This window comes from Mugil cephalus, chromosome 11 (assembly GCF_022458985.1).
Source record: "Mugil cephalus isolate CIBA_MC_2020 chromosome 11, CIBA_Mcephalus_1.1, whole genome shotgun sequence".
NCBI lineage: Eukaryota > Metazoa > Chordata > Actinopteri > Mugiliformes > Mugilidae > Mugil > Mugil cephalus.
In genome coordinates this window covers 15,810,483-15,834,861 of record NC_061780.1, presented here as the reverse complement: position 1 = coordinate 15,834,861, position 24,379 = coordinate 15,810,483, and the positions used below count along the sequence as shown (strand labels likewise).

At 40.5% G+C, this 24,379-nt stretch overlaps 2 protein-coding genes across 5 annotated transcripts in view; one reads left to right on the top strand and one right to left on the bottom strand.

Moving 5' to 3' along the window:
• The window catches only part of LOC125016794 (RNA-binding motif, single-stranded-interacting protein 3-like), a 159,923-nt gene extending 154,269 nt beyond the window's left edge, over window positions 1-5,654 (top strand). For all 3 annotated transcript variants that reach the window (XM_047599484.1, XM_047599483.1, XM_047599482.1), the window contains 4 exons: window positions 3,120-3,236; window positions 3,596-3,682; window positions 4,170-4,294; window positions 5,330-5,654. In XM_047599484.1, coding sequence (XP_047455440.1) covers window positions 3,120-3,236; window positions 3,596-3,682; window positions 4,170-4,294; window positions 5,330-5,333 — 333 coding nt within the window. In that variant the 3' untranslated portion in view covers window positions 5,334-5,654. The remainder of the gene's footprint in view (window positions 1-3,119; window positions 3,237-3,595; window positions 3,683-4,169; window positions 4,295-5,329) is intronic.
• A 1,924-nt stretch (window positions 5,655-7,578) lies between these two features.
• On the bottom strand, window positions 7,579-17,871 carry entpd3 (ectonucleoside triphosphate diphosphohydrolase 3). 2 transcript variants are annotated; one of them, XM_047599481.1, is made up of 11 exons: window positions 17,686-17,726; window positions 15,806-15,874; window positions 14,978-15,133; window positions 14,507-14,624; window positions 14,144-14,303; window positions 11,970-12,129; window positions 11,669-11,896; window positions 10,932-11,195; window positions 10,734-10,844; window positions 10,469-10,606; window positions 7,579-9,795 (listed from the first exon to the last, which is right to left on the bottom strand). In XM_047599481.1, exons 3-11 carry the CDS (start codon window positions 15,110-15,112, stop codon window positions 9,607-9,609), a joined length of 1,503 nt encoding a protein of 500 aa, XP_047455437.1. In that variant the 5' UTR covers window positions 15,113-15,133; window positions 15,806-15,874; window positions 17,686-17,726; the 3' UTR covers window positions 7,579-9,606. The 2 variants fall into 2 exon arrangements, with proteins under 2 accessions (XP_047455437.1, XP_047455436.1); XM_047599480.1 differs by lacking the exon at window positions 15,806-15,874 and having other exon boundaries at window positions 17,686-17,871.
• Window positions 17,872-24,379: the final 6,508 nt, after the last annotated feature.

Below are 24,379 nucleotides of genomic sequence, written 5' to 3'. Positions count from 1 at the left end.
TTCACGCACTCCTGTAAAACGTATTTGTCCCTTTTTTTTTCTCTCTAATAACAGACCTAAAACGGAGGAGGAGGGGGGAAAATCTGTTTGTAGCATTATACAAGCATCTGCATTTCAGAGCACACAACCTAGAAGGGAACGAATAATGCCAGGTCACATTCTTTACATGCTCACACAGAGAAAGAGGGACAGAGCCCCCGTCAGAGAAGCAGCAGTTAGTTGTTTTTCCTCAATAACTGGGTGTCATTACCTCTAATGCTGTGTATTTGATGCTGCACAGTGCCTGCAGCAGTCAGTTAACCACTTCTCTACTAGAAAAATGTCAGGGACAGGGACAGAGAACTCCATTGTCTTCAGGGAAGCGGCGGGAAGCAACTAAGTGTGTTAACCCTAGTACTGCTTTAGTACAATTTTGAGGTACTTTATTGAGTATTTCTTTTTTATGCTACGTTATGCTTCTCTTGCAATACATGTATTTGACAGGTTTAGGTTTAGAATTAATATGAAGTTTTTAAACAATGCATAAAAAAGCAAGTTTTTAAAATACAGCAGAGTTTTAAGGATTAAAAAAAGCACTTTCCAAATAGAGACTCTGTTCTCAACAAAGGTTGAAATGATCCAATATTTCCCCAACAATCAAAGATTTGATTTGTAGTTTGTTCATTCCTCCTCATAAATGTCACAACTCTCCAGCTCAATCTGGTGTCCTCTCTACAACAATCCGGCATAACATTATGACCACCTGTCTAATATTGTGTAGGTCTCTTTTGTGCCTCCAAGACAGTTGTGACTCATCAGAGAATGGACATGGGTCTTCTGAGGGTGTCCTGTGGTGTCTGGCCACAAGATGTTGTTAGTGGGGGACTCTCAGTCCTATGGGTTGAGTGGAGGGGTGGGTCAGGCTTGTTCCAGTGCATCCCACAGATACTTGATGAGATTGGGATCTTGAGAATTTGGAGGCCAGGTCAGCACATTGTGCTGGTTTTTTGAGTTGTTCCTAAACCATCTTTGTGTGTGTGCTTGTGTCAGGCTGAATGCTGCCATTGAGAAGTGTCATTGTTATGGGGCGGGGGTGCATGGTCTAGTCCGAGTGGGTGCTACATGTCTAAGTAACATCCACACGAACGCCAGGTCCAAAACTTTCCCAGCAGAACATTGTATTGTCACAAGATGGTCAATGTTATTTACTTCTCAGTGGTTTTAATGTTGTGACTGATCGGTGTGTAACTATATGCAGTAAAGTAGTTCAAACTTGCACCACTTCCAGAAGCTACAATGATGACTGATGTCAAATAAAATTATATGTTCATACACCAGCATTTACCATAATACTTTAACAAAAACTTGCTGCTAATATATATGCACTTTTAATTAAGATGTATTTTTTAAAGCAGGATGTTTCATTTAGAAAGTTTTATTATTTATTTTCTGTGCCTGGTAACCTGCAGAAAGATTGGAAGAAGTGGGGAAAAAGACTGTGTGTGAAGCTCGCTGACAGAAGGCTCTTAACTTATAGATCCTCAGCTGCGAACAACTCTGACAGCCTGCCTGTGTTTTCAAAAGGAATAACTAGATCTTTCTTTACTCAGTGTGTGGTTGCCTATGCGTGCTTGGGCTGCTGCGAGCCTCCCCGCGAAACCCTACAGATACAAGAGATGTGAAGACGGCTGCCATACTGGGCCCGAGCCTAAAATACCAAAACTCAATACCTGTGTTCTTCCAACATCCTGTCTCGACATGCAGCTATGGAGGTGCCAACTGCTCTCTGGAGCAATGCTGACACACATCCACTGATCCTGCCTGTGCTCATGGGAAGTGTAGTTAAACAGCGATCGCAAATAACCCGCGTTTACCTCTGCAGGAATGTTGTCTGGCATCTCTGCACGCGGTGTTCGTCTATTAAATCTTTACGGAGCTTCTGAGGCCGTAGGAGAGCTGCACTGGAAGAGTAGCGTTCAGCGCATCGAGGTGTTAGGTGGCATCAAAGCGCTGGCAAAGAGTTTTACAGTAAACGCTTCTCCGCTTCATTCACAAGCATGTTCTGTCAAGTCTGTCTGGCAAGGCGCCTGACTGCTTGCACTGCCAGGTAAAGACAAACCGTTTTATGTAGTCATAAAAGTTAATGGAAGCTGTTTCCCTCATGCCAGTAAAGACAGAGATATATATATGTTTTGCTGTGATTCACGATTTAAAACAATGCAGTTGTTTAAATTAAAATATTTGCCCTTTGTCTTCTACTAATGTATCCGTTTTTTAGTATTCAATTACACATGGATTCACACCAATCCAGGTGCTCCTTTGGCAGTAAATACAGCTTCTTCTTGGGTAAGCCCCTAGAAGCTCCTCACACCTGGATTTGTGAAGTTTATCTCGTCCTTCCCGACACATCCTCTCAAACACCATCAGATTATACCAGAAGCTTCTCTGAGTTGCCATATTCATGTCTCTACACAGATGTTTTGCGGGGTTCAAGTGCAGGCTTTGGCTGCCCCACTCAAGGACGGCCCTGTGGCCAGTCCAGCGTTGACTTGGCTTTTACGCTTCGGTCACTTTTCGCCACACACACCAATTTTCCCTGCCTCATGGTAGCTGTGGTGCCGGTTTTGACAGGCCTCTTTGAAGTTGTCTGCGTTCGTCCTTGCCTCAGCTCTGACCAGCTTGGCTGTCCTAGCCGCTGAGAAGCAACAACACAGCATGATGCTGCCACCTCAGTGCTTCAGTCTTGGGATGGTGCTGTATATATTCAGACGATTAGACAGGCGGTGCCTAGTGTGCTTGAATTTCCGTCCAGATTATTTCGTTTTCGCCTTCACATAGTGACTAATTGTTATCCTCGTGCTTTCAGAGTCTCAAACTTATTACAGAGAGCTTCTTGGGCATCACAACTCTGTTTTTGTACCAAAATGCACTGTGACTTGTGAACTCCAGACACATTTTAGCAAATCAAATTCGCCAGAGATGTGCAGCTTGTCTCTTGAGATGACTCATTTTAAATTAATTGTACAACATAATGTGTGCGTAATACTGTTAATAAAATGTCTTTTTTTACGTTTCGGGCATATTCTCATTTTCTTTCTTACCAAAAAGACTGATAACATTGTTGTCTCTTCTCGCCTCAGGGTGCTGTGATCACCCCAGCCGCGGCCATAGAGCCCAGTTTGTCTCTTCACCCCTCCAGTGTAATGGCTCCTCTCACCCAGCAGATGAACCACCTGTCTCTGGGCCCTACGGGCGCTGTGAGTCCCCCCCCCACCCCACCCCTTCAGCCTCTCCCACCTCCCTGCATGCGTGTCTTCATCCTTGGAGTCCCAGTGCACTTAATAGAGATTTCTGTGACCTTCTCTGTGCAAACTCCCATAGTGAAATTGGAAAAGAAACCTTTCCTGCTTGCAGTTTAAAATGTGCAGCGACCTTCGCACACAACCGAAGTGTATACTGTTTTGTGAAATGGCAGAAATGTGTTTTTTTTTTGGCAGATAGTTAAGTTACTAACAGCATTTTCTTCCTAGATAGTAATAGAAAGCAGGGAATCTGGATGTATACTGTATACTGCCTGTGCCTATAATATATTACTGTCTTTCCTCCTATCTTGCAGTACATGCCTGCTGCAGCGGCTGCTCCTATGCAAGGAACCTACATTCCCCAGTACACTGCAGTGCCTGCCTCTGCCATCACAGTGGACGTAAGGACTAGCTGTTTAGTGACTCTGTTTGATTGCTTATTGCAGTGGGGTTAAAAGCTGACGCAAAATGAATGTCAAGCTAAACATGTGTAAACACAACCCTTTTAATACGGTTAGAACTTTGAAGAGACCCTAATGAATTGTGTTGTAGTGCGGAAAAAATCTTGGCGAATGGTTTTCTGTGATACGTGAGACACTCGTGTATCGCGGATAAATAATTTATATCAGTCTCCCTAAGGTCAGAGGAGCTGTTCTTCCGACGTTCTTCCAAACAGAAACATGAGTAATTAAACAGAGCTCGCCAGGAGCAGTTCAAACAATCCAAAGTAGATTTTGTAATTAGTGAACGGTTTATACTCCTTAACCTGCATCCAGTGGAACAGAAGTGAGTCTTTAGTTCGCCTCGTTCGTTGAGTGGAAATTAAACCGTCAGGCAGTTTGAGGTTCCGTGTCTGACTTTTGTTTCTGTGACTGTGTTTCCGGTCAGGGCGTGGTGACAGACCCTTCTTCACAGACGGCTGCCCCCTCCTCACAGGACGCCAGCGGGCAGCAGCCTTTATCAGTGGAGAACACAGGAGATCATGCCACAGCCTATTCTTACCAGCAATCTAAGTGAGCACACTGACTCCGTACAGTTTTTCTGTCACACTAATGCACCGCCGTGCACTCCAGTTCCACTCAAGTTTTGCTCCACCAGTTTTTATATTTATGAAAGCGGTGATTGATGGATCTTGTCTAGAAAGGAGGTTGGTACAAATTGCTGAGAGTTTCTGAGTTTTACGGTTAGCTGAAGAGGTTCACGGTCTGTCCACAAACAACTAACCTCCTTCACTTTAGCCATCGTCATGTTAATGAACCTTATGAAGCGAGTAAACATAAAACAGAAGAGAACCTTCATCGTTGCCATTAATAACTTTATTGATTATTAAGTGGTTGCTGTAAACCATTCACTCATTCAATACAGTACACGATTTCAAATGATTTCACAAGCCAGTGCGAAAATGTTTTGAAAAGCTTATCCAGAGTTTTACTTGAGGCTTAAGCAGCCTGAGTTAGTCTAATCCAGCTCTTAAGAGTTATTGTATTTGTGGTAAAAACTTTCAACTTCCAGGATTGTGGACCTGATCTCCCATCACTTAAAGGAAAAGTCCGTTTGAAAGAGATGTCTCATTGTCCTGTTGAAGCCTGCACAGCCAGATCCCGTCAGTCACATAATTAATTGCGTTTATCTTTGCATATGAGCACGGTGAAGACCTTTGGCAGACAGAGACATGATGTTAGGTGGTTGCAAGAATACGTGGCACTGTCTTGTACTGCGCTCGTTAAAGGTGTTTGCTAAGGTTGTCTTCCAGGGATTATAAATCACGCTGAATGGTGTTTGTGTGTATAATTAGCCACAGATGACTACAGTGTGCAGAGGGCCACATTTTGCCGCTGCAGTCAAAGAATTGTGTCGGCCTTGGCTCGTTTGCCGACCCTTGGCATTTTTTTCCCTTAGTTGGTCGTGTTTTTCTGCCTCCTAGATAACCTGCAGGTGGTTTCCTTTACACATACTGCTTGTACAAAGAATGTCTCCCCTGCTTTAGGGACTGTAACATCGCCCAGAGTCACCCCCATTTTCACTGACTTGTCTCCTGTCTCCTTCAGATAACCAGACTGGTAGGAGTCATTGCTTCATTGCCTTTAGAAGGACTGCACTGAGGCGCTGGAGGCACGGGGAGAATCGAATCAAAATGACACAGGAGAAACAACACACACACACACACACACACACGAAAAAAAACAAAAAAAAAAACAGAGGTGACATGGACAACACTGAGGGGGGAATGCTTCCACTGTGCACAGGCACCAAATAAAAGACAAAATGGAGAGAAAAGAAAAATCAATTATCTTTCTTACCTGGTTGAACCAAGAAAAATACAAGAAGGAAAAAAAAAAAAACAACGACAATATGACGGTTTGCCGAACTAGAGGACAATGAAATCAATCGCAGTCCGCATCTTTGAGTTCATCATTTTTCACCTTGAGACTGGACTTTGCCTCCAAAGGAAAAAAAGAGAAGACACGGACTGAAATCTAAACTCTAAACCGACTGTACATAAAAAAAAGGAACATTTGAATGTGCAGGTAGATTTTTCTGACATTTTTTTATTAAAAAAAAAAAAAAGAAGGAAGCAAAGTCTAGAAAAAAAACAGGCTGTCTTCCTTTGATATTAAGCTACATTATTTTCATTCTTTTTATTATTTCAGTAGTTTTCTAGAATATCAATGTTTTCGTAAATCTTTATTGCCTTAATTTTATCAAACTTTGCAAAAAAAAAAAAGGTTTCCATAGTGATTAATTCTTTAAAAAATAAATAAATAAAAGGACTTGAGGGGATGAATGATTTGAGAGGAACTTGGATTATCTGAGAGCCTCAGAGATTAAATCTACAAAGCTATCTGTACAGGATTTAAAAAAAAAAAAAAAAAAAAAAATAGGGTTGTGTTTGTATGAAGATGATTTTAAATTATGTGGTGAAGCGCAGCTGATGTTGGTTGGTTAGAAAATAAAATCTTTAATGCGACTTGTAGGAAGGGTCACCTCACTGCTTCCTGGAAGTTAATTTCTTCTTTTTTTTGTCGTTGTTTTTTAAAGTTATTTTTCTTCGCCATGTTTGTAATTTTAAATTTTTATTTCTGTTAATTTTTTTAATTGCTGTCTTTTAAGAAGGTTTTTTGCTTTGCCTGCTTTGCTTGTCTCACTGCAAAAAGAGAAGAAAAAAAGGATCTGACTTAAAACCAGAGGAAAAAAAAAAACGCTAGGATTTTTAAATGTGCAAAAAGCAATAGTTTTAGTAAAACTGTTGACAGTTTCTTGAGTCTTTCTTAACTGTTGAACAAACGCAGCCTAAAGGTGGCATATTTTATACCAAAGATGAAGAAACTAGGTAGTTTAGAGATCTTCCTCGTGTTGCTTTTTTCTTTCTTTTTTCCCATGATTGAAATATTTTTTTTTGTCCGTCCTCGTCATGCTGTTGGTGTGTGAGATGATTTTATCAGCGATCATGCAGTAGTCTGTAACTCAACTGCCTCAACCACTGCTTTATTTGTCACGTGACTGATGATGATGATGATCTGGAGTGGCACCGGATGAGAGAACCTGTGGAACATTTTAAGATTTTCCCCCATCCTCCTCGGTGCAGCATTGACTGGACTCACGAATCCCAAATCCCGCAGCGCTCACGTGTCGATGACTGCTTCCCGAATGGCTACGGATTTAATCCTTCCAATCCGAAACGCATAATCCAACCAACTGTTACGTGTCTCCGTCTTGCCAGACTCTACCCGGTGAAAATGTGAGCAGGTCATTGACCTCTGTAAGAGGAAAGGGCATTTCTGCAGAACAAAAATCATTTCAGCTTGTGTATATTCTCCTCAGAATGACTGAGGAGATTGTTTTTCATACTGCTTTTCATTTGTCTTTTTGTTCATTTTTTTTTTATAATTGATTATGATGTGTGAGCTGCTAAAGACTTTTTTCAGTATTCAAGACTGAGATTGTGTTGTGTTGGATCCTCCACCGGAATGACAGTAATCGACCTTTTTAAGCCAGGATAAAAGAAAAAATGATAATAAAAGATAGGAATCCACATTATGAGTGTTGAGAATGTAAAAAGAGAAAAAAAAGAAAGGACTTTAACTGGCTTATACTGGTTTTGAGGTCACGAAGCAGACACAGGAAAAGGCGGAAAGCATGGTTCAACCAAAATCACGCGGATACAAACCTCCAGTGGAAAATAAATTATTGAAAGAAGAGAGAGAAAGAGAGAGAGCGTAGAGAACGTGAGAGCAAAAGTAATATTTATGAGACCTTTTTTGTACAGGTGTGTAAAAGAAGATGCAACAGAAATAACTTTGATGATGCTATTTTTTTATTTGCTTGGTCACATGCCTCCCATGTCTTTCGAGTTGTGATTTTTTGAGAGTGTCTGTAGAACCAGTGGATATTGCTGTAGTTTCAAATGTGTCCTTTTGTTTTGTTTTTATTCATTTTTTTTTCTTCTTTTTAGACAAAACTTTCAATAAAAAAAAAAAATCAAAGAGCCCATATTCCTGTCGGATGTTGTGCAGGTACAAGGTGTTACCACTAGAGTGCGCTGACGTGTCGGTATTGAAGGAAGTGCTTGTTTGGGCCTGCATGCTTATGTACAGTTTTAACAAAGGATTTAAAAGTTGATGAAATAGAAGCATTACACATGAACAGCCATATTTGTACTCAAAAAGATTTGAAGAAGTGGAAACCCGCGATTTAAGAGTTTAGCATCAATAACATTCTGAGCTCAGAGATATCATATGTGTATACATACATATATATATACCAGTACACTATGTTATGCCACAAAAGATGCAGTTAGTAGTTTATTACATACTGAACAGAGACATCATCATTATCAAACCAGGAGTAAAACAGTCAGCGCAGCAAATAATAAACATGCATTCTTTTCTCCAGTGCAGTGACCACATTATTACTAACAATGCCACCAGTAGTTTAATGATGTATGTGGGATGTCAAATGGCACACATGCGCAGTTTTCACTCATTCTGTTCTCCCTTTAGAAATGATTCTGGATGTCATTGTAAACAAGTCACTTTCTTTTGCTATACATTGGAATGTGAGTCATCATTTTATTAATACTGTAACGGGGACACGACAACACAATAATAAGCAAAAAAATAATAATGTTACGCTTACCAATTATCTAAGAATTGCTCGTTTTGAATGATGTGTGTTTCGCACTCACGTCTGACAGTAGGTCAGTAGGTTCATTGCTCCCCTCTCTTAGGGTTGGTCATAGTTTCAGTTGCTGCCTGGTGTCCAAAAAGGACAAAAATTAAGTTTTACATCCATAAACTAACTGGAAGATGACTAAATTAAAATGAATTTGTCATCCACGGCTACATGTTGACACCATCATACACCTTCATGTGAGCAACACTTTACATAGAGCACTCTAAATATTGGCAGTGTCGGGATCAGTAGGATTGACAGGACTCCGGTGTCGTTCTCTCAGACCACTCCAGCGATACAACTTTGACCATTTTCTGTTGAATAACCCAACTTTGTGTAACGTTCTTTTAGTGGGTTTATTCCCACTAAAAGAACAACACAAGGTCTATCTATCTGAGAAATGAATACAACACGTAAACCTGCTGCGGCAGATCATTCTAACTTAACAGCTGCCTGTTTGCCCACAACAGTTGATCATGTACGCAGATCTACTGATTTTTGTTAACAGACAGTATAAAACTTTGTGACTTTATCCGACATATACTCCTTTTGCACAAGAAAACAGTGGCCCATTTCATAAAGGGAACATCTGGATGCGACTGTGGTGCACCCGTGATGTTAAATGAAATACTTCATTAACGCTTCATTAAATGCTATCAATTCATATGTAAAGTACGCACTGAGTGCAATTACACGTATAATACGGAATTTTAAAAAAGTTTGTAGGTTAGTAGTTATCTCATGCTCCTGTGTAAGAGTTCATGCAAGCACTCATTTACATGAATGCCTTTTACAGTGCAACAAGAACCAGCACGTACAAATTTCCGGGTGCTTTTTCATTATTTGTGTGCCACTGAGGTAACCACTGTCATGTTTGTGCTAACCACAGTCAACGAAGCCAAAGAAGGGAGAAAATATTAACACTTAAATGTTTCCCTGAGGTACAAAATGAACTGTGTTTCCCATCTCCTGTGTGAAGGTAGATCAAAGATCCAAAGACTGTGGATCTTGATTTGAGGCTTATAGATTTTTCGAAGAAGATGGCAATTAATGGTTCGAGCTGAAAAGATAATTGGCACATGCTAGTGTAGTGCTCTCCACCCGCTCGCACTGCTTTCAATGGGTAGGTGATTCACTGTTTAACGTGAAAAACTCAGTAGCAGGTGCGAATGAGGAAGATGAAAATAATGACAACTGTTACAATGGTCAGTGCTGAAAATAGAAAGATAAGGCCGGCAAAGAGGGTGTTTGTCAGCGGGGGGATTACTGTCACTTCAGATGGGATCATATTGGACATACTCAGCATGTAGCCCAAACTCCAGCCTATGCTGGTGTCCTTTACCTAAGAGAACAGAGGACAGGAGAGGACAAGAGAGGAGAAGTTGACACCAATACATTACAACATTGCACATTGCATTGCATTGTCTGCAGAAGCTGAAAATTGCAAGCCCTGTCATGAATATGTGCACAGCTCAAGGCAAAAATGAGTCATAACACCCAAAGAACATCCTAAAGAAAAAAAAAAAAAAAGCGTTTCCATGTTGTAACGCCATTGTTTAGAACTACCAGCGAGACTCCTAGACACCCCAGAGGCTCTAAACGGCACACTAACTCTGTTGTTGGAAACCATTCCCACTGCTGAGGAACAGTCCCATCTTGTGTCTAAAGGCCGACTTCTGTGCAATCTGGTAACTGCGCCCGTAATGCGTGACTTTTTAAGAACTTCAATCTCCTTCGATGACTCATGAGTGTCAAAGACCAGGATTCCCCTTCTGCTGAGGGAGTCCCATTGTGAAAAAATACATTCCATGCCTCTGGCAGTTGTTGAGTTTTGAACACTTGATTAATGTGTCAGCCATCCATCTTGTGGTGGGGGGCCCTCATCACTTATGAACGCTTGAAGTGGTTACATACCAATCTATGCGGGTTTGCGTCTAGTTGGTGACATCTCAGTCATGGTTCTCTAATTTCAAATCAAAATTATGTTGTTGTGTTTTTGTTGCGGTTCAACTAACCTCTTTTTCAAAGAGAATGTTCTTCCAGGTATCATGATCAAACTTGTAGCCGTCTGCCAGCAAAGTGAAGACATAGTGAGCAGCATAACAGTATGTCCTGAGATATTTTGGTGAGATCCATTTCTTTTGCTGTTGGAGCTGAAAGGAAGAGAAACAAAGGTCGGGGTTTAGCCTGTCACAAAGGAGAATTATACAAGCTAATTCAACTGAATGCTATAAACAACGTCTCGTTATTGACTGTTGGATAGCAGTTTCAGTAGCTTACCAATGTCCAGTTTGTGTGGCAGAAGGTCCTAATGGAGGCGTTAAATTGGTCAAGCTCTGATGATCCATTAAGGAGCAGCGCCCTGGCAGTGTAGAAGTATCCAGCATATGCCTATCAGGAACAGCAGAAGCATAAAGTGAGTTTTTTTTGCACGTTAATCTCGTCGTTTACATGTGTTATATTAACACTTTGTGTTACCATGAAATCTCCAGTGACTGGTGGCTGCTCGATCCCATTGAACGAACACTGTGATGACGAACAAGTCTTGAAATCAAATATGGACTTCACTATGCTCCCGCACTTATCGGAGTTGGGAGCACCAACCAAGTAGAACTGTTGTTCTGGGTTGTAGTTTTTGGGTTTCTCTGTGCACGTCGTGTCATAAATGGATGAGGCTGTCAGATTAATACTGAAACCCTCGACATAGCAGGGGTGTTCTATGTAGTTTGGGTCAGGTGATTTCTGCAAGGTGAACATGAGAAATAAAATGTCAAAAGAGGGAATAAAAAAAATAAAGTATAAATAAAACAAATATATAAAAAGCCCTGAACTGAACGTTATATACCATTAACCTACAACAAACTTGAACCCATTACATAATCTCACAACAGAACATTTTTTCCTCTATAATTACTGTTAGTTTCTGAGAATGAAGATGTGAGTTACCAGAAATAATGCAGTTCTTTGCAGACTATCTTGATGACATAATGCATCTTTGACTGGTCTCCCATTGACTGTGAACTGCCCAGAGACAGTGGTCTACACTAATCAAGCCTTAATGGACTTTGGCTTGCACATGCATGCAAAAAGGCAGACTTTCCCCAAGTCGTGCACACTTAAATGGGATCACAGAAACACATGGTAATGACAGGGAAGAACCACTTACAGAGATCTGTTGCGAACGCACGCCAAAGAAACAAAGAAATGCTGTATACCCGGATTACTTTGTCCAGAACCATCTTCTCGGCCTCATTTTTGCCATAGCAGAGGAAGCTGTGCGTGTAGACATTGTAAGGGTAACCATACAGCTTGACACGCAGGTAGTCTGACCCCATGAGTTCGTCCTGGACTGCAAAGGCAATCTGTGTTGACGCTCCGCCAAGGTCCATGGAGCCCACTGTCTTTGCTCCGTCTGGGTGTACGTAGGTGTTCCACAGGTTCTTCTGCAAATTTGATGACATGTATTATGAAATGTGTACACTTTGCCAGACGGGGTAGATCACAACCATGTCTTACTTCTATTAGGTTTCCCATCAAGTAGTTGACGGTGATCCACCCATAAAGCCCTTCTTCCTGACCAGTAATGATGGAAGCGTTTTGGAAGAGGAAGGGCAGTGAACTCAGGTAATCTCTGAGACTTGCCAGGACTTCATTGGACCTCTTCTCGTCTTCCTCACTTACAGGAAAGCAAAGAAACAAAGAATAGTATTAGATATTGCACGGGGAAAGGGTCTTGAAAATGGAATCACGCTCGTTGGGGGAGTAGTTAATTTCTTTGGAAAGTATGCTTAATGTTTGGTAAGTAAAATCCTAAATTTTTCTCCTAAATATGAATCTAAAGCCAGACGAGTGAAACTAGGGAGAAGCAGGCCTTCTTCTGTCCGATGGCAGAAAAAAAAACTATTAAAAACTTGTTTATTAAAGATGTATGTTATTTTTTCATATCTTGAAAAGTATAGTCAGAAAAGTATGTTCTCTGTGTCTCTGGTCTGTCTGCTTTAAAAACTTTTGTTCTTTGTTAAATAACATGGGTGCAGAGAATGTTATGCACGAATATACTTTTCACAGTGTATTGGCAATATATAATTTAGGGAGGTGCAGAGCAGAAGCAGCAATCAGCAGAGAGAGGGAGAGGCTGCAGTTGCATTAGCCTTGTAGGATGATGCAGCTAGGGACAGAAAGAGGTGGGTGATTGGAAGCAGTGACTAGCTTTGCCCTCTGCACTCTGATGCTGACAAAGACGGGACTGTTCTATTTTTTAAAAAAAATTTTGCACATCCGAGGAAACTTGGGTGTGTTTGCTTTACAGTGCAGGACAGTTTTATTCCTCACTTGGGCACAAGTGTGCTGAAGATCTCCAAATGTAACTGGAAGACACAATCACACAGGAATGAAAACAAGGAGGAGACAGTTAAAAAATGTAATTTTAAATTCAGTTCAAGTATTTTTTTTTTACATATTTGTTACTTCAATTTATCATAATTTCATTTAACACTGGTGAAATAGCCACATTTTTTTTTTTTCATTTAACCACCATAAGCAGTTACCATGGCATCAGAGAAAAGCAAAAGATAGAATAAAGCATTGGACCAGTAACATGAAATATACTACGTGACTTTAAACTCAGTAAGCACCTCATATTACTCACCCCTTTCTGTGAGAAGACCACATATTTGGAATTCCCAGCATCAGTCTTTTATCCTTTGAACTCTTGAATTTTGGCCCTAGCTGCAATCTAAACTTGTTTTTACTGCTGGGGCTTCCATTGGGCTTTGGGGAAAGTACAAGCCTGGATTACCAACAAGACAAAGTGGACAGCTGCGCTAGGACCCTGACTCTCATGGGCCCCGGAAGCCACAGGTTTACCTAACTCTATTTCTGTCAACCTCCTTTCATTAATCTCAAATTTGTACCAACAGAATCTGAACTGTGATGACTCCATCATCAATGTTGAGGCCTTGGCCTTAAAGATGGACCCTTCCTTAAAATTTAGGCCATGTTACCATAGATGTTATGCAAAAAGAATTTCCCTTCTTTGTTTTCAAAGAAGATAAATTATTAGTTCCCGACAGTTATCAAGAAGGAGAGACGTTTTCCTCAGTAGTGGAGGAACGGTACATTTGGGAACAGCTAGTGGTTAGAGGAGTGGATTTCAGAAAATGTTTTGAATCCCCAAGAAAAAGGCACTCAGCTCCAACACAAAATTGCTCCCCGGACACTGCACATCTGGCTGCCCACTTCGCTTTGTGGTGATGCTAATGGGCAGGTTAAATGCAAAGAACCAAGCCCAGAAAAATGATTAAATATTTAACGTATAAAAGGTCCTCTTAGCAAGGTTAGCTCCAGCCCTGTTTTGGCCGAGTTAGCCACTGCACAAAATAGTGTCTTGCAAAAAGAGGACATCAAGACACCTACTACTACATGGTAACACTGCACACTAAGAGTTTCTAAATTGGATGACAAAATGTATAGTGTGGACATCTGTACAATGCCTAACTGAACCTATATATCAATGGAGTACCTGAGTCAGTGACTTAGTTTAGTTCTTCCCTGGTATTTCCTGTGTATTATTTATTTATTTTTTGCCCTGGGGTCTTCTTAGAGCTTTTGGAATGGTTGAACTGCCCCAATCCTTATAGTCACCATCCAACGCATCATATGTTATAGGGAATACCCCAAAGCAGTCTTACTGTAGCAATCTCATTCCAGCGGTAGCTCCCAGGAAGAGAGGCGTGGTTTTGTGTTTTTCATCCGGAATGGCTTTGGTGATATTGACCACACAGGCTTTGAATCCTTTGAGTGTTTCATTATCTTTCTGTGGGTCAACTTTCATCTCTGAGATGGCGACACCTGTGGACACAAAGCCAAGCTGAAATTGCATTCCTTTGCATGTTTTTGTGACATTTCTGTCTATATATATATATATATATATATATATATATATATATATACATGCAGTTGTCATTTTTAATTCTTCACAACAGTTTTTCAATGCATTTTACGGAATGTAAAATCTGAAATGTGCTCCTCTTGTTGCGGAGACGATGACTCACCGTCAACTCTACAATTCAGCACCTCTGTCACTACTCCCGTTTCATTCTCCTTCTCCCCTGGCCACTTATACAGGTATATATTGGAGCGGGACGAACCTGAGTCTATCACTATGCCGTACTAAAATAACAAACAAGGAAGAAAAAAAACACGTTACAAAAACCCTCTTCCAATTGAAATACAGGATTGTACTTTTTAATTTGATTATAACATTTGACAAGGTGTTACAGAGATTGTGTCAAAACTACAGAGGTGATGCGATGATATCCACCACCATTTTATCAAACCTTCAAACTACTAGTTACCATGCTGATCATTGAGATTTCTGGATGGTTTTGGGAATCACATCATGTGGAAGTGATTCTACTCTGCTGGGATGAAGCTCTACATTCAAAGAGAGTGCATCCAGTGCCTACAGCTTGATGTGTGCAACCACGGGTATCTCTGCACATGCTTATATTGTGTGTGTGCACCTCTGTAGTGTACTTGTTAGCACCCCAGGTGTCCTGGATGACAGCCACAGCAACAAGGGCGGCAATGCTGATTAACAGGAGAAGCAGGACTCCTGCTATACGGCTCTTGTAGCCCAGTTTCTTTGTGGAAGTCATTTCCTGGTTCTTACTAAAAAGCTGTTGGCGAGAACATTTGGAAGATGAGCAATGACTTAGTTCACTTGAAACAAAACAAAACAAACAAACAAACAAAAACGTTGCATTAATAGTTTCAATGGATTATGCAATCTTAGACAATAACTACAGCGTGCTAACGTGAAATCTGCAAAGGTGGATACAAGTTTCTTTCAACTTAAGCCTCTTTGGAGAAAGTTAAATGAGGATTTGCTCTGTGATTTATGTCTTCCACCATAAACAGTCAACTGCTAGTGCGAGCTTGCCAGAGAGCAGAAGAAAGACAGTGCAGCTCATTAAAAGCCACTGAGTGTATTTTTCTGCTGTCCCATAAAGCTCTCACATATTTAGATAATATCTCTAATGACTGCGCTCATACAGCTTGAAATGCAGTTGCGCGATTTGTAACCGTGTTTGCCTCTGTATCCACCAAAACACTACGCGAACCAGCTGAACATGTTCATACTCACAGAGACACACTGTGCGTTACCTGCCAACTTCAAGTACTGCACACCTTGGCATTGAAAAACACTAAATACAAAAGCATAAAGGCTGTGGGAATATGATCTGAGCCCTTTTCCCTGGCTGGGATTTCATCACGTCCATAAACGTGGCATGTTTGCAACCGCTTTGTATGAATTGTGCATGGCAACAGAAATCTGTGTCCAGATTCACCCTGCAGGCTTCTTCTGTACTTGCTTGTCAGGAATGATGTGTATCACACCGACAGGATTTCCCCGCTTCCTGGTGACGTACAAACGCACCACGCATTAGTTGATCTGAACCACACATGCTGCCATTAGTATGTGGAGGTTATCCATTAATTTAATAAAGCTTGTGCTCTTCTACTTTAACTACTGTTTCCTACGCTGTGTAACCACTAACAAAAAGCAAAATAAAATAAATGAAAGCTGTCACAGATTTTAAGGTTTACTTGAATTGCTTACGGTGGAAACAGTGGCATCACTTTTCATCAATGACTAGACTCTTCCAAGTTTTCTTTCTTTTTTAAGCTCCATAATTCACTAGTAGTTAATCTGACGCACCAGTTATCGGGAAGAACTTACTGCACAGCAAGGATAATGTTAGTTATTGTTTGAAATTGCTTGAAGTCACCACAGCAGCTTTTGTGAAAACAAGCGTGACAAAGCTGTTAGACAAGGTCTGTTTGCAACAGAATGACTCACCCACAAGCATGTAGTAATATTTTTGACTGATGTCTCCAATTTATCTAGTAGGCATGTGTGTAACACATGCCTGCATTCTAATATGGGTGTTTGTTTGTTTTTTTTCAAAGTGCTTTCTCAGCATTTTTTTTTTCTTTTGCTTTCCAGTGCTCACGACCGACAAACAGGTTCTCTGTAAAGTGGAGCCTTTTGATTCATTTGAAGACAGAAATATCTACATGAGCTCACTGGTCTTTACTGGTTAAAACTAGTCATTCATTTCTGTGTTATCCCGTGTGAGTAATGTTAGATGTTGTTCAAACTTACAAACTAGTTCTCAAAGTTTTCAGTGACGAACCCCAGAGCTGTAATTAAGATTAGTGCAACACTAAATGGTAGTTCTTTGTTTTAGTATAAATATATTTGGACATGTAGAGGTGGAAAAAAAAAATATATAGCACTGCATCTCAAACTATGGAGACATTCAACAAAAACAACTGGATAAAGAAACATTTTAATCTACTTTATAATAGTTCTTATAGTTTTAGCCGAAATAGGCTTTGCAGAAATACAATTAATCCAAAATACCACTGTTTCCACAAAAATGTTTTGCCATGTTTTACCTCTGTTCTTAATAAATCATATCTGGTGCTGATTTTTTTTAAAAAAGGGGAAAAAAACATTATCTACTTAATAATACTTTTAGTTCTCTTAATGAGCTCAGTACAGACATTTTACTTTTAGCAGAAGAGGCCTTTGCAAAAAATACAATTAACCCAAAACACCACTGTTTCTACTAAAATGTTTTGCCTCTGGACAAAAATGTGTCACTTTTGATCAAACATGATATGCAAGGTACAATGCTAAAATACAGCGTGCTGGATTTCCTAGTCTATTAACCACACTCAAAGAACAATATTTTCTCCCCTGAACCATGTCCATCCCCATTCAGAACACCCGCCACCCACTCACCTTCGCGCTCACTCTGCGTTTTGTGCACTTTACAGAGGTGGTTCCTTTCAGGCACGTCTAAACCAAAGGTCTACGTTTGAGCGCCAGGACTGACAACACCCATGTTTCCCTCGAGACAACCATGTGCAGTCAGGGCTCAAATAACCCATTCACTTTTTCACGTGTTAAAAGGTCCGCATGCAGGGACTCGTCCATATTAAGGTGAGGGTTGCTGTAAAGGAAAGTGGCTTAACGCTGGAATATTCAACCTGATCTCCTCGCACAGCAAACCAAGCTGAATGGTGCAATGCATAAAACTAAGTTAAGCAACCCTTGGAGAACACTAATTTTCTTTTCTTTCTTTTTTCTTTTTCTTTTTTTTATGCCTGAGGGTTAAACCCTGTCGTTGCTAGGTGAATACATGCAAGTGTTTCTTACCTCGAGGAGCTCTGTGGATCCTGCTTGGAAGTTGGTTGGAGTTGGTGTGAGTGAGATGTGTCTGAAGAAGGGATGAAGAGACAGATCAGGGAACAGGGGAGCAGCAAAGGAAGGGAGGGAGTGTCCTGAGAGTGGGAGTGACCGGCCTACAGGAACATGAGTGGTGTACATAACACAACAGACAGAGGGAGCAAGGGTCGGAACTAAACGTGGGTGGAGCGACGCATGCAAATCCCTAAACATCACCACTCCCAAAGCACCAGTGCAGCCAGTGAATGGTGCAGGGCTGCTCCTTTTTTTCTAATGTCTAATGTTTAGTCTAATATTTGAGAAGATGCATTTATGAGTAACAATGAAACAATATGAGAAGGCAGAGAGAGAGAGGGAGAGAGAGGGGGGTGGGATTTTTAAAGTTAATTGATGTGATCAATACGACAGAGTGCAGCGTGGCTGAGTATCTGCTGCATGGGTTATCACATAGTCAGCTCTTATTTAATAAGGCTCAAGCGAGGGATGCTGTGAAGAGGCAAAGGCTGATTTTCCTGTATCAAGGGAAGTCAGGGATGAGTTGATACTTGTTCTCATGGGGAAAAAACCATGAGTCATTTGTGTGAAAGGCATTAACATGTCTGACAAAGTACCGTACCAGTAGACAATTGTGGTGCGGATTGGAAGCGAAGATCGATGGCCAGACCTGTTATGTAACTTCAAAACAATCTTACAAACAGGCAGTATACACAACAGCTTTCACATTGTGTCCATTTACTTGTTAATTTGTGTGCTGTTTGCACTCAGACTAACATATTTCATACTGATTCACCTCACCTCAAGTTTGCCTCACAATGTAATATTTACCGGCCACAAGTAATCTTCTGGAGCCGCTAATGTTGCAACGTCACTTTTATAGGCTGCACATTTTACAAGATGACTGGGAGAAAAGTGGAGTTTAAAAAGCCAATTTAGATCAATCAAACGTAAGAACATGCGCTTTTGGAGATTGACTCAAACTAGGGATTTGTTTTCACTATCAGAGCCCGCTAACTTTAAAGAGGAGCCATACCTTCTACCAAGTCTTAGCAAAGCGTGTCGACTCTAATAAAACTTGATAAAAAAAAATATTTTAAAAATTCATCCCTGATTCGTCCCTGCGTAAGCACAGTAGGTCGTCTCCATCTCTGGACAATCTACACCTTAGACGGGGGTCACTTAGAATTAATTGCAGGCAGCAGATTTGATAAAGTCTTTTAAGCTGCCATATGTGAAACCCAAAGCTAACTGGTTTGAATGGACAGGAAAGACGGGAATATGAAAATTAGATTTGCTGAAAGATAGGAAACAGAAGAAGCGCCTTGGATGTACGCCGCATGCTGCATACGAACTGCTGGGCTACTTCTAGTCCGGAGTCCATTTCTGTCTCGGAAGTTATTTATGGCTAAATTCTACCGTTCCCCAGAACAAATCCTGCAGTCCTACTAACGCTGGACAGATGTACACCGGGATGTCCAGATGAGTTGGCACTCACAAATCTTGTCTTGTATGTGGTAACTCGAGAGTCCAGTCTTTTACACATAAGAAAGCTATTTGTAAAAAGTGGACATTAAAGCCATGATGGCTTTTAAGTAACCTCTCTATAGTATTTCTATAGGTGCTACATGGGTTATTTGGAGATTTAGAAAAACATATCAATATATTAGAGAGATATGACAAGGGCATCTATAGACACTACCAGTCAAAACTGTGTCACCTCCATTCTAATCAACGCATGTCTCTTCTCTAAGTTCTTTAAGTGGATTCGTAGCCAACCATGCATTAAGACTGTTAATCTCCTGAGATGTGTAAAACTGCCTAAAGATGTTCCCGCTAATTGTTTTGTCTGCCTTCAAAATGCACTCAGATTTCACCACAGGCCATGTTGTGGCCAGATCAATGGCAGTGGCAATTTCAAATCCATAGAAAGTCCCGTGGTTTACATTTTCAAGTATCTTCAATGTGAACATTGTCCAAAGCCAGGGGCGTTCCTCCGTCGTCTCACATCCTCTTGCATGTCTTTAAACTGATTTTGTGGTCTGCGCCGCTATTTTTTTTTTTTTTAATGTGGCCCTAATCCTCCGTCGTAAAAATCTGTGCATTTTACTTTTCTTTTTTTTTTTTTGTAGCCATACTACTGGAATCGTTGGAACTTTTATCATTATCACGACGCTTCAGTGTTGCTCTCTATTTTGACACGCTGCACTCAGTACACAGTTTAGAAGTTCAAAGGTGTATTCTGTCTGAGCATTTACAACATTTGAGTTTAAAAGCTACAGCACTACAGCACTACATGCAGCATAGGCATGCTTTGTACATGATGATGCATTCTTATGTGGGAAATTGCCGGACGATTATCCCTCTGCCCTCTAATGTGTGGGTTTCTAATGTGTGGGTTGGTGCACTTTAAAATCAGTCTCTCCTATCCACCTTTCTACCTCAAGCCTACTGTAACCCTCTCTGCGGTAGCCATTGTCTTCATTGACTGCATAGTACAGAACCCTCTCCCCGTGCAGGGAAGCTGCAGAGACGAGCTGCAGAGAAGCTGCAGAGGCGCCCAGAGGCAATAAGGAAATTCTTATCCTAATAGGATTACAGTTATAGTGTTAACATTAATCAATGCATAGTTCTATGTGAAGCATTCAATGCTGGCCATGTAATTTGACCTCTGAGGTCTGCTGAGCTGAAGCGTAGCCGTGACTGCAGAGTCTGTAATGTGCTGATGGCTTAGATTTTAATGTTTTCCCAGCTGATGCCTCTGAAGTGAAAAAGTGAGTTGGGCAAGCTTTCAGCAAACAACCTCAAACAGCAGATATTAGATGGCTGCTGAGGCTAGAGTGAGGCAACCAGTGCATTTGACAGTGTGTTGCGTTGGAATGGATAGCGCTGTCTGGGCTCCACCCCAGAAGCTTTCCCTGAGGGACTATTTAGTTCTTTGTGTTCAGCAGCAAATTGTTGGCTTGATGTTGTTGGCAAATGTAGATTATTAGAACTTTTTTTTTACTTACCATTGCTAAAATCACATTGTTAATTAATACAATAATTTTGTTTTTGCAGTCCAAAAGTCCAAGTGGACTTTACATTTTTGTTGAAAATTAGCTGATGTTTCTTCAGACGACCGGGCAAGACACTTGTTTTCCACATTTCCATGTTTGTTTTCACATCAATAATACACCCCTCTCGTGTGATACAGATGTCATTGTGACTCCTGCATCTGGTTCTTGTTGCTTACCCAGATTCAAAGTTTAAAAAGAAACTATTTACAGCGGGTATTGAACACATCACAATTTATCATAGTAAACATATTCCTAAAGGTGCTATTGACATGAAATGTTCACCAGGTGTTGGTAACAACCCAATAAATCTATACATAGAAAGAAACCAAAACAAATAAGTTCAGAAATGAATTATGTGTAATAATGTAAAGTAACAGAAGGAAAATGTATTGAACACACGCAGAAAGGGAGGTGGAAAAAGGCGTGGAAAGCCAAGACACCAGCTGAAATCTATCAGTGATCAGAAAACTATCCTGCACCTTGTGTAAATAAAAAATCAGCTGGTTCAGTCCAAACTGATGGCCTATAAAAAGGTTTGTCATTACCGAAATGTCACACAAGGACCATCTCATGATGGGTAAAAGCAAAGAACTCTACCAAAAACTTTGCAACCTTATTGTTGCCAACTTCTGAACGTTCCAGTGAGCACTGTTGGGGCCATAATCCGGAAGTGGAAAGAACATCATTCGACCAAAAACCGGTCACGACCAGGTGCTCCTCGCAAGATTTCTGACAGAAGAGTGAAAAGAATTATCAGAAGAGTTGTCCAAGAGCCAAGGACCAAAGAAAAGAAAACAATGAGCAATGCACTCAATGGCCATGGCTTGTTTGCACACTCACCACGCAAGACTCTGTTTCTGAAGAAAAAGCATGTTGAAGCTCATTTAAAATTTGTTGCACAACATTTAGACAAGCCTGTAAAACACTGGGAGAACATAGTCTGGTCAGATGACAGCAAAATTGAACTCTTTATATCCCACAACACACACCATGTTTGGAGGAGAAAATGTACTGCACATCACCCCAAAAAAAAAAAAAAAACCATACCGACAGTGAAGTTTGGAGGTGGGAACATCATGGTACTGAAGGGAGGATGAATGGAAAAATGTACAGAGACATTCTTGAGAAAAATCTGCTGCCATCTACCAGAATCATGAAGATGAAACGAGTGTGGACATTTCAGCAAGACAATGATCTCAAACACGGAGCCAAGGAAACTCTCGACTGGCTTCAGAGAAAGAAAATAAAGCTGCTAGAACGGCCCAACCAATCACCTGACCTGAATCCAATTGAAAATCTATGGAAAGAACTAAAAATCAGAGTTCATAGAAGAGGCCCACAGAACCTTCAAGACTTAAAGACTGTTTGTGTAGAAGAATGGGCCAAAATCACCTGAACAATGCATGTGACTAGTTTCTCCATACAGGAGGCGTCTTGAAGCTTCATTACCATCAAAGGCTTTTATACAAAGTATTAAATAAATATCAGTAACCATGTTCAATACTTTTTCCCTCTGTTATTTTACATTATTACACATAACTTAATTTCTGAACTTATTTGTTTTGGTTTATTTCTATGTGTGGATTACCTGGGTTGTTACCAACACCTGGTGAAAATTTCATGTCAATAGCACCTTTAGAAGTATGTTCACTATGAAAAATTGTGATGTGTTCAATATTTATTTTAACTGCATTTGTCATTTACATCATCATTATTTACATTTCACACACACAAATGTGCTGCACACATACTGGATTGAGTTTGTTGCAGGGGTAACCCTCTCAGCTTCCAGTTGCTTTGCTTGAAGAATGCAACGTGATCTACTAATAACAGCAAAGTCTACACTCAACATACAAGTATAGAAACCGGGTCTTTATATAGTTCACAGCAGAATGTTTGAACCCAAAGGCTTTGCAAAAGGCAGGTCATGTTTTCTTGCTATCCATCGGTGTCGGAATCAACGGCATATTTTTGGATGTGGGTCAACCGATGACAACTGAGCGGCTCTCGAGAAACAGTGTTCAGAGGCGCCATCTAGTGGACAACCTGCAGACTGAAACATGTTTCTTTGGGAGTAGATTTCATCCATGTCACACTCACAAGTGCTATGAAGGAGAGCAACACTAACAACAAATTAAAAAATTAAAATACGTCTGCGGGTTCTGCAACACACTGGAATTCATGCTGATGCACTGAGTGCTTCACGTTGTCTTGCATCAGAGCCGTGAGCCCAAAGAGCTCGAATGAATGTTTAATTACACTTGGCAGGAGTGTAGTAATTCCAGAAGCAACAGATAATCACTCAGAGGAGTCCATAATGTATAAAAGCCCACATCTATTAAGATGGTCTGAGCACTTGAGGAGAATGGACGTTATTTACAGTTATCTTTGGCAATGCAGAACAACAACCGTGTTTTTGTGCTTGTCCTCGTCAACTCGTTCTTTCTCTTCTTTTACATTAAATGTGCAAGAAATGTCGATTTGAATGATTACATAGAAATCTGTGAAATATAATAATTATGATAGCGGAGTCAGCTGTTCTGTTATTGACTTTGGAAAATTTGTTGGAAATAATTGTAATGTTATCTTATAGTTTCTTAACTGATTTTTAAAATGTCTAACAAAATTGTATTTTTCACCAATAGAGTAGAGTACAGACAACTTCAATTGTGTATGTTTCTAATTCTTATTAACTCCATTTTGATATTTATTCTTCCTGATTCTATTTTATCCCAGTTGATTTTTATTTATGTTACTAGTGCTTTATATGGCTTATTTTAACATGGTCCATTTATTTACTTCTGTTGCTATTATTACTGGGAAAAGTTATTTCAACCATTTTTTTTCTTTAGTTTGTTTTGTTTTAATCTATTTATTTTAATTTCTTACCACATCTTACTGTTTTAGTCTTTTAGTTCTCCAGTGTTTCCTCATGGAGGCCGTCCACGCTTGAGGCTGTTCAATCAACCAAAGATTTTGCGACAGGTAATAATTAAGCAGAATAAAATATATGATATTTTTTGAGACGAAATGTCTTAATATTGCTTTTATTTCTAATTGTAAATCTGTCAACAATACACCCTAGATGCCTCCACTGCATTATTCCACTGTGTACATTTAAAAGTTTCACCTGACTCAGCGGAACGTCGAGAGTAAGCCCATGTTTTATTCATACAGGTCAAGTTCTCCATTTTAAATACTTGATCTAAGACCTCTGCAGTACCATTGGTACGCCCCACGTGCCTCGTCACCAAGGTTTACGATTTACTTTGCACAAGCGAGCAGCAGGGCACCATTACTCCGAAACCGTACAACGAGCTGTTACGCGGATTGATTTTAAAGCGAGTTCCTGCCTGCCTACACCTGCATCATGAGGTTGCCCTGCAGAGCGGTCTTAATTTAGCTTTTAAATCAAGTGAACGAGCAGCAACAAGCACCGCTGACCAGTAATCAGGGACTGAGAATTAACGTCTTATGCCGGAGCCTCATCTGTATTTATAGAACGCTGGCCTTTGTCCGCGGGGATTAGGATGCTCAGAGGAGGCCTATTGGCTCAGCATGTTGGTCGCTAGTGTTTATGCCTGTCATCTTTAATTGAGCACACCTCAGCG

Excerpts from the sequence above, each read along its gene's own strand:
- entpd3 (XM_047599480.1), bottom strand. The coding sequence starts at position 17,856 with ATGTACACCACTCATGTTCCTGTAGGCCGGTCACTCCCACTCTCAGGA. Across the intron at positions 15,134-17,685 it reads GATCCACAGAGCTCCTCGAG|CTTTTTAGTAAGAACCAGGA; the intron begins GTAAGAAACACT and ends TCTCGCCAACAG. Across the intron at positions 10,845-10,931 it reads CAGTCACTGGAGATTTCATG|GCATATGCTGGATACTTCTA; the intron begins GTAACACAAAGT and ends TGTTCCTGATAG.